The sequence below is a fragment of the Trichogramma pretiosum genome, unplaced genomic scaffold (assembly GCF_000599845.2).
Source record: "Trichogramma pretiosum strain Unisexual culture from Peru unplaced genomic scaffold, Tpre_2.0 scaffold25, whole genome shotgun sequence".
Lineage (NCBI taxonomy): Eukaryota > Metazoa > Arthropoda > Insecta > Hymenoptera > Trichogrammatidae > Trichogramma > Trichogramma pretiosum.
Genome location: NW_019641621.1, coordinates 359679 through 373568, shown reverse-complemented (window position 1 = coordinate 373568; position 13890 = coordinate 359679). Strand labels below are relative to the sequence as shown.

Here is a 13890-nt window from a genome sequence, read left to right as displayed (position 1 = left end):
CGTGTATATAGCTCACCATTTGCTCCATAAGAGCGTCCTCGAGGGGAGACAGGGACATTCGTGGCGAGGTCGGTGACGACGTCGCCACCTCGCACTGCTCCCTCTTGATGCGGTCCGGCAGAGCCGCGATTATCTTCTCGGCCAAGGTCAGAACTTTTGCGTCCTCTTCCCCTGTAAACGTAATAGGCGGGTGGTTTAATTTTTTTTCATTCGTTTTTAAACGTACACGTTAAAAACGGGCGTATTACACTCATATATGGCCACAGTGAATAGGAAAAATAATTATTACATTTAGTATTCCTTTTATAATGTTATGAAATTTTACAATTGCTTTCCTCCAGTTACTTGCATTTATTTATTAGTTTAATGATACTTTAAATTTATGAAAGCTGGTCGCATGCATACTTTAAATTATTTACACTTTGAACTCGTTCAAAGGAAATAAAAGTAGGCTTTGATTTAACGTTCTACGCTGACCAATGATTTTAACAATCATGCTACATCGAACAATGCACGAGTAATCGCAACAACCATATGAAGTAACTAAAAAATAAAGTAAAAATAGGCAGTTCGCCAATTCGAAAGTTTTAATATTATTTTTTTAATTTTGATATTCCATTTGTTTGTTCTCTTTTGATTCTACATCTTTTTAAATGAACATTTGAATACCACGCCGTAATCTATACACACTGTACAGAGTGACATCGATACAACCTCAACGGTGAAAGTAGTGTGGTGGGGGGGCTCTGCCTATGCCAGCTCACACGTAACTATTATTATGATGATTATCACGCCTCTTAAAACAGAAACAATCTCTAATACACTAGATTCACGCTTGAGGTCGTTTGTGTGTAAAATAGACATAATAAGTGATTTGTGTATGTCTCGATCGAAAAAAATGATGAATTTTTTTTTTTAATTCAATTGTTTTCATGAATTATAGTTTTTCTTTAATTAATTCGGAGCTGATATGACTCCGAATTTAGCCGAGCCGTAACTGCTCCGAATTCAGCGTAACAGCGATTGCTCCGTTTTTTCGGAGTCGCGTTTGCTCCGAATTTTTCGGAGTCGCTATTTTTCGATTTTTTTTCGCCTTTTGGCTCCAATTTCCAAGTCTTCAGTAGTATAGTGGTCAGTATCCCCGCCTGTCACGCGGGAGACCGGGGTTCGATTCCCCGCTGGAGAGACTTTTTGCTTTTGTAAACCATATTTTGAATAACGCCGTCAAAATCACTTACTTATAGGTCTCGTTCTTTATTTTTCATAAAAAAGTCAATTTTTGACTCGTTTGAGGCAATAATCTCAACTATTTGTCAATCGTTTAGGCCGTTGTCTCGCTTATTTTTATTTTAACACAAAAATCAAAGTACAATTCTGCAAGCAAGGTTGTATTTTAATAGATAAAATCATACCCCGATGGGCGAGAGCCAACGGTGATTTATCACTCCGCGCTAGCAGCTCCATATCGTCCAAAAAAGATATCGACGAACAACCACCTGCGTAAAGTTTTTTTTACCCACGTATTTTTACAAAACCAACTCGTACGAGTGCATTTATTTTAGTTTATTTGAAAATCAAGCGTTGAAGATCACAAAAGTGTACGTAAAGTTGGATAAAAATTTTTTTATACCGGTCATTATGGCTCGATGAATTAATGATCAACGATACTACATAATTGAACTTACAATAGGCGAGATCGAGTCCGCTATCTTGCGACAGTCTCCTCGGACTCGGGCTGGCCGGCTTCAAGAACAGCTTCTCGTCCTGCCTGTGCGCCTCCAAACGATCGAGCTCGTCGGCGATGGCGTGGTAGCCGTTCTCCGCGGCCAACTCGGTCGCGCTCTTGCCCCGACAGTCCCTCACTCGCAGTCCCATCGCGTTCCATCTGCGGAGCCGTCGAATTTTTACTCATCCCGAACGCACACATTCTCATAATATGAAAAAAGGCTCGAAACCGACCTGTAGAGTATACGGGCCGTATCGGCGTGTCCAGCTGCGCAGGCCCAGGCGAGGGGCGTCAGTCCCGCGGCGTCCTGCCTCAGCGCGTCGACCTCGGCGTCCAGCACACCGCTGGGGTTCTCGGCGCGCCAGTGCAGCAGGGCGCAGGCGAGCCTCGAGTAGCCGAGACCCGCGGCTAGGTGCAGCAGCGTCGGGCCGCCCGACTGCAGGGGCTCGGCGCCGTTGCGCCACGGACGGATCACCGCGTCCTGGCAGTAGGCCACCAGTCGCTCCTCGAGATGGGCGGCGGGCGAGGGCGGACCAGGGCCCTGCAGCCTCGTCTCCACGTCCGCCAGTCGGTCGAGCAGGGCCTTCTCCGGGCTGGGCTCGTTCTGGGGCGCGCGCCTGTACTCGAAGGCGACGCTGTCGGAGACGACGTAGCCGTCGCAGGCCACCTGGAGCGAGGCGACGCCCGCCGAGTGCGCGGGGCAGCGGCAGCGCAGCACGCCCGGCTGGACCAGGCACGCCTCCACGGGCTCGCCGTCGAACAGTATCGAGTAGGACTGCGACGTGTTGCCCGTCCACGGGCCCGCCACCAGCACCTATAATGATAATAATACGATTGCTGCTTTTTATCGCTCTTGTATAATAACGGTGGAATTTGTGCGCGAGACAATTGTAAAGAGATAGCCACGTCGTTGGGCACGAAAAAAGAAACACAGCTCGTCGACTCATTAATCAGCGAACTTATGGCAATTAATACTCGTTTTAATGGCCACTTGCAGCAGCCACCGCTCGACACACATTCTTTCGTACACTGCTCGCGCAGTAAAAAAAGCTCGTCCACCGCAGTATCGAGGACACATAATGCGGCGCGCGCGTTAGAAAGAAGGAATAAAAGCTCCCCACTTCCCACAAAACTGTGTGTTACAAAGTCATAATAATGGCCCGTGAAACCGATGACTCATCGAACGCGTTCAAGATTTCCGCGTGTATAATTCGTTCTCTGTCGTCGCAAATATCGTTTTGAATATAAGCTCGCTGGCGAAGGGCAGCTTTTGTGAACGCGTTACCCCGCTAGTACCGCCGCCTCGGGCGTGCTGCTGCTGTACATTGTGCAATAAATGAGGGTGATTTACGGCGCTGCAGCTAGCAGCTTGCAGGCAGGCAGCTACGATAATACCGACCTTAACGCCACCCTCGGTGTAGCTCCACTCCGGGCTGTACTCGGCTATGTGGACGGTGCTGCTGCTGCTGCTGCTGTTGCCCGGAGAGGCATTGCTGGCCGAGAGACAATGAGCTGCTGCCTCGTTATCCGGACTGATGCAGTGCTGCTGCTGTTGCTGCTGCTGCTGCTGCTGTTGTTGTTGCTGTTGATGATGATGATGATGATGTTGCTGATGTTGCTGTTGTTGATGTTGATGTTGATGTTGTTGCTGCTGTCGTTGTTGCTGCTGATGAAGGTGATGCTGATGATGCTGCTGCTGGTGATGGTTTGTGCTGTCAGTCTTGTTGCCAGCCGCCGCTACTGCCGTCGCTGCTTCGGCCTCGGTGGCGGCGGCTGCGGCTGCGGCGGCGGCCGCCGCGTCGAAGTCGTGCAGCTCCGGCAGATCGCTGAACATGTCGAAGGCGTCGAGATTGACCAGCACGTCGTCGGTCGAGTCGATGAAGTCCATCGGATTGATGATGCTGTTGTCGGCCGGCGACGGCGACGGCGACGAGTGATGATGGTGCACCATGTTGGCCGACAAGGTGCGCTGTATGTCCTCCTGGCTGAGGTCCAGCGTCTCCACGAAGTCCGCTACGACCCCCGCGCCGGAGGTGGCGGGAGGAGCACCGCCTGATTGCTGCTGCTGCTGCTGACCCGAGCAGTCCGACAGCATGCCGCTTCTGCTTCATTTTTTTCAAATTAATATGTATTATAGTGATAATTTACGAGAGAATAATAGAGACTTACCCGTGACTACTGCTGTCCTTGGAGTCGATGTCGTGCAGCTTCTGGTGCTCGTGATCGAGCGAAGTCTGTCGCACGACGAGTTGCTGATGCTGCTGCTGCTGATGGTGTTGCTGTTGTTGCTCCGTTTGCTGTTGCACCTGATGCAGCTCCAGCGGACTCTGCGCCTGAGTCTGGGACGTGGGCGACTGTTGCTGCGACTGCGGCTGATGCGTCTGTTGCTGCTGCTGCTGCTGCTGTTGATGATGATACGGCTGACTGTTGAGTATGAGCAGACCACCGCCGCCTTGAATCTGCTGCAGGCTCAGCACCAGGGGGGCGGCCTGCTGATTCGCCGCGGAGTGCGAGTGCCTCGAGTAGACTCGGGGCGTCGTCGCGGACGAGCTCGGGTGCTGACCGCCGGTCGTCGACGAGACCTGCCCAAATATTTTTTTGTTATCATTCGTACGTTTCGCAACGAAATTATGACAACGAAAATTTTCATCGAAATTTTGTTTCAATTTACAAATGCTTCTCTCGCAGTCTATTTTAATATTATCGAGACGAATTTTCTATAATTATTTGAACGCGATACGGTAGAAGCATTTGTAAATTAAATAAACGATAGAAGCATTTTTGTTGCCATAATTGCATTATCATTCGACAAAACAAACCTGATTGTCCGGGGTGAGTCTTCTGGGCGCCAATTGGGTGGCCGCGCTGGAACCGGCATTGGAAGCTCTCTGCCGGTCGAGCAGCTGCGACACGATCATGTCCACGGGATGATGCGCGCCGCCACCGGGTTGCTGCAGGCCGCCGTGCGTATTATTATTAGTAGCACCGCCGGTTCCATCGGTGCCGGCGACGTCGTCCGCGCCGCTGAGAAACATCGGCCTCAGCTGGCAGGTGAGCTCGTCCCGGGTCCACTCCTTCTTGTCGGCGGGGAGCGCGAGACAGGGCGGCAGCGCGGCCAGTTTGGCGTCGCCGTCCGGATACGGCACGTTGAGGTAGTGCACCAGCACCACGTCCGGATTCTGCAGCAGCCAGTAGCAGCGACGATGGAAGGTGGGCAGAATGGCCGAGTGCACGTAGCAGCCGTAGATGCACTCCACGCCTTGGACCTGATTGTGCGTGCCGGAAAATGGATTTGTTTTAGAAATCGCGAAAAGTTTCAAAAACGGACGCTAGGCGTCTTTTGCGTCGGTTTGACGGATCTCGATGATAGATTTGACCAGTTTATAATTTAAAACGACACTTCCGCTCAACATGAGTCATCAGGAGTCCCTTATACCTATCTATGGATACTTTGTATATTCAGCGACAAAACGATCTCGCGCTTACCTTGAGCTTCATGTGATCTTCTCTGGTAGTTTTGCCGTCCTTGCGCTTCTTCCAGCAGTAGCCGTCTCGTCGATAGCGGACCTTCTTTCGCGAGTAGAGCAGCATCGAGCCGCTGCGCGGCCGCACCTTCACCTCGCGACTCTGCCATTCCGCGTGACGCTGAAAGCTGATCAGGATCGCCGCGATTTCCTGCAACGCGGAAAGAATTGATTGTTTCTCTCTTTCGATCTCAACGAAAGTTAAAAGGTATCAAATATCGATTTTTGTATGGTTAAAGTAATTTTTTAGAATATATCTCCTCGATGATTACGGTAGAAGGTAAGTTTCGCAAAATCAAGTTTTATTTTTGGGAAATTTTTATACGAATCATATGTTCACGGCGTTTTCGGTGTAGTCTCAATGACGTTCGAGTAGTACAATTCCTGCCTGCCTACAGTCGACAGTGGAGGGGGAAGGTATTGCGAAGGAGCTATCATCGTCGCGAAATCATCTCGCTAACGTTGCGAATCGTGCGTACGCAGTTACTGGCGAGAAATTCCTCGGTGAGCAAGTGTTTACAAATTGGTGTATTCGAGATACAGTGCTGTTGGCTACTCGTACCGTTTAACCTCAAATATTTTCTCGGTGTTTTTAGTGAAAATTCACAGCAATAACTCATCATCGAGCGAGCGATGGAGAACGAAGAGGACGAAATAAGGTATGAATGTTTTTTTTACATGTCATGACAATTACTTTTAAGGGATTACTTCATAAAACTGTATTTTTTTAGAGTAAAGAAAGAACCGGATGAAGGCGACGACATTGGCAATTCGATGAACTCTTGCGAAACCAAACAAAATAAAACATTCACATTCGATGAATCATCAGTGAGTCTAATAATTTGAATAATTTTCGGTTTTTTACAATCAAAAACTGTTGCACAATTTCAATTTTAGGAAAATTACACAAACGAGGCTATTGCGTTGAACGAAGAAATGGATAAGAATATGCAAATAGATTTTGAATGCAGAAATTTCAAACGTGAACGGAAGCCTTCATTGCAAACTGTCTTCAAAACAGAGTATCAAAGTTATCTACCTGTTGTGAAAATAGAAAACGAAAATCAGACCAATGAAAAAATATCCATTGATTTTGAGTGCAGAGATTTTGAATTGGAACTGAAGTCTGAATCGACAAAAAACTGCAAATCTGAGCTTCAAAGTTTTCATACCATTGGGAAGATAGAAAACCAAATTCAGACAAATTACTTGAACGATGATTTTGGCGAATCCGAAGAGGTTGAAATATTGTCGGAAAAAACTCAAACCAAGTTATTTCATAAGCGAAATTTTTTATATAAAAGATCTTATGAAGGAAAAACAAGTTCAAGAACAAAAATTAATACGACACAAAAAGGCAATACACCATATGAATGCAATAATTGCAACAAATTTTTTTCACGCAGAAGTAACTTAATCGCACACCGAAATTCAGTGCATAATCAACATAAACCCTTCGAATGTGAGATTTGTCATAAATCATTTGGATACAAAAATGTCCTCAATTCTCACATTAATGGAGTACACAATCGGATTAAACCATTTGAGTGTGATATTTGTCATAAATCATTTAAATACAAGGGTGAAATCAAAGTTCACATAAATGCAGTACATGGTCGTATAAAACTTTTCGAATGTGATATTTGTCATAAATCATTTGGATACCAGAATGTACTAAAAAATCACATTGAGGCAATACATGATAAAAGCAAACCCTTTGAATGTGATATTTGTCACAAAGCATTTGGACTCAGAGGCAATCTCAAAACTCATATAAATGCAGTACATAATCAGAGCAAACCCTTTGAATGTGATATTTGCCACAAAGCATTTGGATACAAAGGAGACCTCAAGAAACACGTAAATGCAGTACATAATCAGAGCGAACCCTTCGAATCTGATATTTATCACAAAGCATTTGGACGAAAAGATAACCTTAGAAATCACATAAAGGGAGTACATATTCGCAGTAAACTTTTTGAGTGTGAGATTTGTCATAAATCATTTGGATACAAAAATCATCTTAAAGGTCATCTAAATGCCGTCCATGATCGTAGCAAACCCTTTGAGTGTGTAATTTGCCACAAATCATTTGGCCGCAAGGATTACCTTAAATCTCACTTAAATGCAGTACATGATGGGAGCAAACCCTTCGAATGTGATATTTGTCACAAATCATTTGGACTAAAAGGTAACCTCAAAACTCATATAAATGTAGTACATATTCGCAGCACACCCTTTGAATGTCATATTTGTCACAAATCATATGGTCGCAAGGATAGCCTCAGAAATCACATAAAGGGAGTACATGATCGTAGCAAACCCTTCGAATGTGATATTTGTCACAAATCATTTGGACGAAATGATGTCCTTAAACTTCACATCGATGTAGTGCACAATCGCAGCAAATCCATCGAATGTAAGATTTGTCAAAAATCATTTGCATACAAAGGTAGCCTCAATAGGCACATAAAATTAGTTCATAATCGTAGCATATCCTTCGGGTGTGAGATATGTCAAAAATCGTTTTTTCAAAAGGGTGACCTCAGAACTCACATTAAAGTAGTACACGATTGTAGCAAATCTTGAAAGTGTGAGATTTTCTCGAAAAACTTTGAACATAACAATAAAATATTTTAAACTTCTATTGATTATGCTGTGATTTTTAAAAACCTTTTCTTTCTTTACATCAACTAAAATATAAAAATTATCTACTAAGTGTCTATTCCCTGTTAGTAACAAACTTCACATGCTGACTCCTTCGACTGATTCCCGTACATGTAAAAAATTCATTTTCTTTTGTTTTTTTAAATGTTGCTCACATCTTGTTTTAATATTGATCATTATGAAATAGAAAAATGTTTTATTTTATTAGCATTCTCTGACAATTACAGAAATAAATCCCATGTTCAAGCAAAAGCTCTAGTTATTTGCAGCGGTTTTTCACTTCTCATTTTTTCTCAAAGTTGAAAAAATAACATTAATTGAATCACGAATAATCTACATGATAGGCTCTTAAAACGTCCGAAATCAGCATAAATCAGCAAGTTCTTGAAAAAAAAAGAGAGAGAAGAAAAAAAAGATCTACGGAATAAGTGTATAACGATGGATAAAATTCGAGTAACACGAACTTCTTCATCTTGAAATTCGTTTGGCGAACGTAACGGTAGGAGCAATCGTGCCAGAGTGTTCAAAGCGAGGAAATTAGGATGCCGGACGCGATGCGCGTCCCCGCAGGACTTTGCTCAGACTACGTATACACGCGCGGAAGGAGAGAGAGAGAGAGATAGAAAAAAAAGGGCAGGAAAAGGCGAAGGAGAGGCGAGGGAGAGAGAGATAACATCGAAAAAGATGTGAGAGCGTTAAGATTCTCACGTCACTTGTCCGGATCTGGAGAGGTGTATATAAGGAAGACGAGAGAGAAGGATGATGGTAAAAGCAAGCGAGCGCGCGCGAGAGAGAGAAATAGAGAAATGCTCGGGGCTATATAACCGTTTCGGGGGGGAGGGAAGAGGAAAAAGTGAGATTGAAAGAATAAAAAGTGAGCGGAATCGATGATGCACTGTTATTTTAGGCGCTTCGCTATCTTTCTCAAATATGGCTAAGTGAATGTGTGTATCAGCGACGAGCGCCCGCGCGCGGGAGAGCTTCGAGAGCTTAGCACGTGCTGGGAATATTTTTTTGCCGTGGCCGACCATACACAGACGTACATACGTACATACATACACACACACGAGAGCTTGCAAGCTCTCGTGCAACGAGGGCTATGTAGGCGAATCAGAATCTAACTTTCGACTCTGATGGTTCTATTTTTCACGGCTATTATAGTTCTGTAATTTTCATTAGTTGCTTTTTATATATAAGAATGAAATAAATTTTAAAGTAAATATTGATGAAAAATGGCTTTGAAAAAAAACAAAGGAAAAAGAGGTCAAATTAAAAAAAAAAAACAGTACTCGATCGTTATTTTGAATTTTCAAGTTAATTAATGGGTAGACACGTTCTTTGATTTTTTTTTTATTCACAAACAACCTGCACAAAGAGCATCTGTGCATACTGCATTTTTTAATCAGGGACAAAGTGCCAAGAAAAACACTGCCCATACATTGTGAAAGCTAAGAGGTGTTGCTGGATATAATTAATACCGAAAATTGAAATGTTATTGTTAATTTTTTTATTAAATTTGTTAAAAAAATTAATAGAGTATCGAATAAGGATTACTTCGCTTCAATCGTAAAATCATTTTATCATCCACAAAAGGCTCTTGATCGAACCAAAAGAGATATCGTTTCGCGAAAATTATCAAAATAGAAGCCGATAGGTCGATGAAATTCAATAAAAACAATCACAAAACTCGCCCGCAAAGAACTCGAGAAAACTTATCGCGGGATATACATTCGACTGCCGCGTATAACCCTCCCCGCATAAATCTTCATTCACTTTCATTTATCCAGCTTTCCGTATACCCTTATACGTACGCTCCTCAAAAACCCTCTCCTTTTTCACTCGCATAGGAAAAATATTCAAGCCTCGCTCGAGAATTTTGCTATTATCGCGGCGGCAGCCTGTGCCTCCGCCCGCGTGTATAAAGCTTCATAAAGCAAGTGCATCTGTATAATATGCGTGAGCACGATTTACGGGGATTGAGAGCTAGAGAGAGAGTAAGATAGAAGAGGTTGACATGCACCGCAAGGATCTGTCCCTCAAGTTTTCGGCGGCAGCGGAGGGGGAGAAGAGCGAGGCTTGCTTGCTTGCGGCGCTCGCGCGCGTGCACACGAAGAAGAAGACGAAGAAGACGACGACGACGACGACGCGAAGAGCCCCGGGGAGTTTTCCTGTCAGAAAACTACCGCCAAGGTAAGAATGATGGTTATAAATATAAATATGTGTGAGAAATAAAATATTTCACGTATAGTGGCGGCGGCACCAGTACGTCAGCGGATTTTGGCGCGCGCGCGCGCGAGCATAAGCCCCATAAAAAGTGACACAAAAATATACAATATGTTAAATAATGGCGGTTGGTTCAAGCCGCGGCGTGATAGTGACAGCTATTACCGCGCATAAAATTTTATTCCTCTCGATTTGCGCGAGGAACGAAAATAGCACACGTATGTACACAACGCGTTCGTCGATTATTTCGTAATTTAATTCTCGCTCCGATGAAAATGAGATATCGCGCGCGCGGTAGACTCTTTGTTTTAACGAATTACTCGCGATTTTTTTTTGTACCCCTCGTCGTGCGCGCCTGCGGTAATAAGTTTCGGGTGGAAAACAACGCAAAACTTTTTGATGTTGTTGTTGTTGTTGTTTGGCGAAAAATGCAGAGCTGGAAACATTACGATTTGCGTGTCTCTTTGCGGACAGCAACAGCAGCAGCAGCAACGACGACAATCACCACTCCGACAGTTAACTACACGTTCAAGTTCAGAGCTACATTTTTGCTCTCTCGCTTACTCCCGGGGGAGAGAAAAGTAGAAAGAACATTCTAAACGTGTTCTGCTTGTAAATATCGGCCTGAAGTTTCTTGAAATGTAGGTGTACATTAGAGTGAAGAAGTAGAAAAAAAAAGGAGAGAGAGCCTTTTAGCGTGTTGATCGAGGCAAAGGAAAAAAGTCTGATTACAAGTGTTATTGAGATTTTTCCCACCGCTTAATTGATCATTTGCATCGTTGCCTTTGATATTCAATTAGTTTTTTTTGTGAAATTTTAGATAAAAATGAAATACTCTACCTAATTTTATAATTATCGCGTAAAATCTCGCTAGCCCGAATAATATTTTGAAGCCGCGAAATTATTTATCGAAGCTCGAGAAAAACTACAAGTTATAACAGTTAAGAAACTTAGCGCGCGCGAGAGCACTATTCCCTGGGCGCAAAAATCACTTGTAAATTTGAAGCCTTGTTCATAAAAATATTTACTCGCACAGCCCACCACCACTGTGTGCCACCACCACCAGCCGCCCAAGTTGTTCGCCAACATTAAGTCGCTCTCACGGAAAAACTTTTCGCATTAAGGGGATCCTTTTCTTTTCTTTCCCTTTTTTTTTTTTGGCGCTAGAAAATCGAGTTCAAAATAATTGATCGAACTACTTCACCCGCCACACACACACACGCGCGAGTAGTAACACGCCAAGTTACGCTTAAAAACAATAATACAATTCCGACGATGGCGCACGATTAAAGCCTCGGAGCTTGAAATTCGTTTCTTTTTCTATTCATTCATTTTTTAAAGAATTTTTTCGGTGTAAATATTCCAATCTGAATTCGACGGTATCCGATTTCTCGCGTAATATGGAAACGACTCTGGCACATACAATTATACCTACCTATCATCCCTTACATCGTAATAGAAGCAATAAAAACTTATCTCAATTTGACATAACACTGAATCAAGTGAAATTTCTTAAATTGTTTTCTCGCTTATGTACACACTCTGAGGCGGCTCTGTGCGAGAGAGAAAGCCCCCCCCCGAATGATAGATGTGTCGGTATGTCGTACCCCCGACGAAGCAAATGAGGCTTCTCATGCAAATTTTCCTTTTATATACCTGGCATATCGAAACTACTTTTCGTGTAGCAGCAGCCACGTTACGATTTGAAAGGGGTCGAGTAGTTATATTTATGAGGCGGTTTGCTATTATGCAAATTAATTTTTCGGGTTATAATGAATAGTAGAAACCTCGTCGTCGTCGTGGGGTACATTATATATAGGACTTATCCCCCACTCCTCCTCCTTCTCTCGTTCCTTACGTTCTCCGCGTGTAATAATACAAAAATGCTTTTTACTTTTTGCGCACCTCGAGCTCTCGTTCTTTGATACGGGTACTACGGGCCGCACGGGCCGCCGCCGCCGCCGCCTTGCACGCCTCATTTATATGAAACGTCTCTCGCCGAGGTTTGCATAATAAGTAATTTCACCGACAAATTGCAAGACAATCAGATATATGATATGTCTAATTACACACGCTCCTTTTTATTATTATTATTTTTTTCCTCTCTCTCTGTTCTTTCTACACGCAGGACAGATCTAGAAAAATTATTGCGTGCCGAATTGTAACTGCCCCCGCGTTGGCGCTGGCTCGCTCGCGCGCGCTAAGTGTATTTTCTCCTTCTTATCTTTTTCGCTCCTTTTCGCGTACGTATACATTATTCAAATTATGCCGCGAGGCCAAATTGGCCGGCAATAATCGCCTGTGTGACAATTTAATATTGCTATGCCTTATTCATGTGAAATTTCTCCTTCGCGCTCGGCCGTGTGGAAATATAGTAGTGTATATAGAGTAGTAAGTAAGTAAGTAGCGGCGGTGTGCGCGCCATTTATCACGAAAAAATCTGCATAGCTATTCTCTCGCTCTCTCGACTGCCACGTAATTAGTAATTATTCGGAATACGAGCGAAGCGATAAGACTGTGTGTAGAGCGAGGTTTTATTGATACTAATTGTTTCGCGGTGTTTACAATCGCTTCTTTTTTTTTTTTTTTACTTTGTATAAATTGAATAATTGAATTGTTTACTTTCTTCTCTTTTTTCGATTACGAAAACCACTTTGGTACGCTCATTTGCATCGGATTCGAGTGACAAGATTTTCATATACGCAGCCACTCGATATGTAGATGATACGCGTATACTTGGACTAAATTTCGTGTTATGTAGCTGGGTCTGTCGGTCGGCTTCTTGAACTCGAACCTCCGCCGCTCGCTCAGTAGCTCCCCGATAGTATTCGGGTGCAAAGAAGCGCGTGCCAAGGCAATAGATTCGCCTTCCTCTCTTTCTTTCTTACATGCCCGCGCGCGCGGCCCTATAGCGATGGTATACAACACAGCTTCCTCTAGCGTGAGAAACGGAAGCGATGTGTCCTTCTGATTTATGTCAAACTAAGGAAATCGGTAAATCCGCCCTTTATAGCTTCCGTCTGCCTATATATACTTGTGTGTGTGTGTGTGTGTGTGTGGGTGTGCGAGCGACCGACTTCGATGTGTACGGCGCATGAACGAGGCTACTGCTACTGCACGGCGAACAGAAAATGAGCTTGAGCATAATACGAGAGCGCCGCTTCGAAGCGCAAAATGTATTTCCCCAACCGAGCGTAAATGGGATTTAACAATTCGTTGCAATTAGAGTCGATTCTGGCTCGCTCGTGCGCGCGACTCTTCATTTATATATGTATATGAACGCGTGTATATTTATTTATATTTGCGTAAGTGCCACAAAATACAGCTTTCGCGTCGATTCTTCGTCGCACGCGCATTACGTTGAAACGCGTCCCTGTTTACCGCCACCACGAGCTAACGCACACACACACACGAGTGGTATCGATTATTTAAATTGAAAAAAAAACAGCGAGATAGTTACAACAATTTGTTCATCTTGAGGGCCGAGAAATATTTTATGTAATGATTACATTCTTTGCAACGCGGATGAAGAATTAGCACACGTGAGCCTGCGCGTATTATTGTACACTCGAAAGTCTTGGGCGCAATAAAACGTTTCGACCGTAACCATGGGTAACAACAATACATCGGGAGGCATGCGCTTCGCTTATATACATAGCAGTAGTAGTAGTAGTAGTAGTATTTATATAGTAGACGAAGCAACAGCGGCGGCGGACAGCTGACGCACACCGACGTCCCTGCGATATATAT

The 13890-nt window shown here is 44.0% G+C and overlaps 1 protein-coding gene and 1 non-coding gene across 2 annotated transcripts in view; one reads left to right on the top strand and one right to left on the bottom strand.

Moving 5' to 3' along the window:
* LOC106654177 (calmodulin-binding transcription activator 2) overlaps positions 1–13890 on the bottom strand; it is a 66842-nt gene that overhangs the window by 10226 nt on the left and 42726 nt on the right. The window contains exons 5-13 of the mRNA XM_023458871.1: positions 5213–5401; positions 4546–4992; positions 3896–4308; positions 3424–3831; positions 3126–3186; positions 1960–2540; positions 1686–1885; positions 1413–1496; positions 17–171 (exon numbers count right to left, since the gene is read on the bottom strand). Of these exons, the coding sequence (XP_023314639.1) occupies positions 17–171; positions 1413–1496; positions 1686–1885; positions 1960–2540; positions 3126–3186; positions 3424–3831; positions 3896–4308; positions 4546–4992; positions 5213–5401 (2538 nt within the window). The remainder of the gene's footprint in view (positions 1–16; positions 172–1412; positions 1497–1685; positions 1886–1959; positions 2541–3125; positions 3187–3423; positions 3832–3895; positions 4309–4545; positions 4993–5212; positions 5402–13890) is intronic.
* Trnad-guc lies at positions 1115–1186 on the top strand. Its single transcript has one exon. It is a non-coding gene; the product is annotated as a tRNA-Asp (tRNA).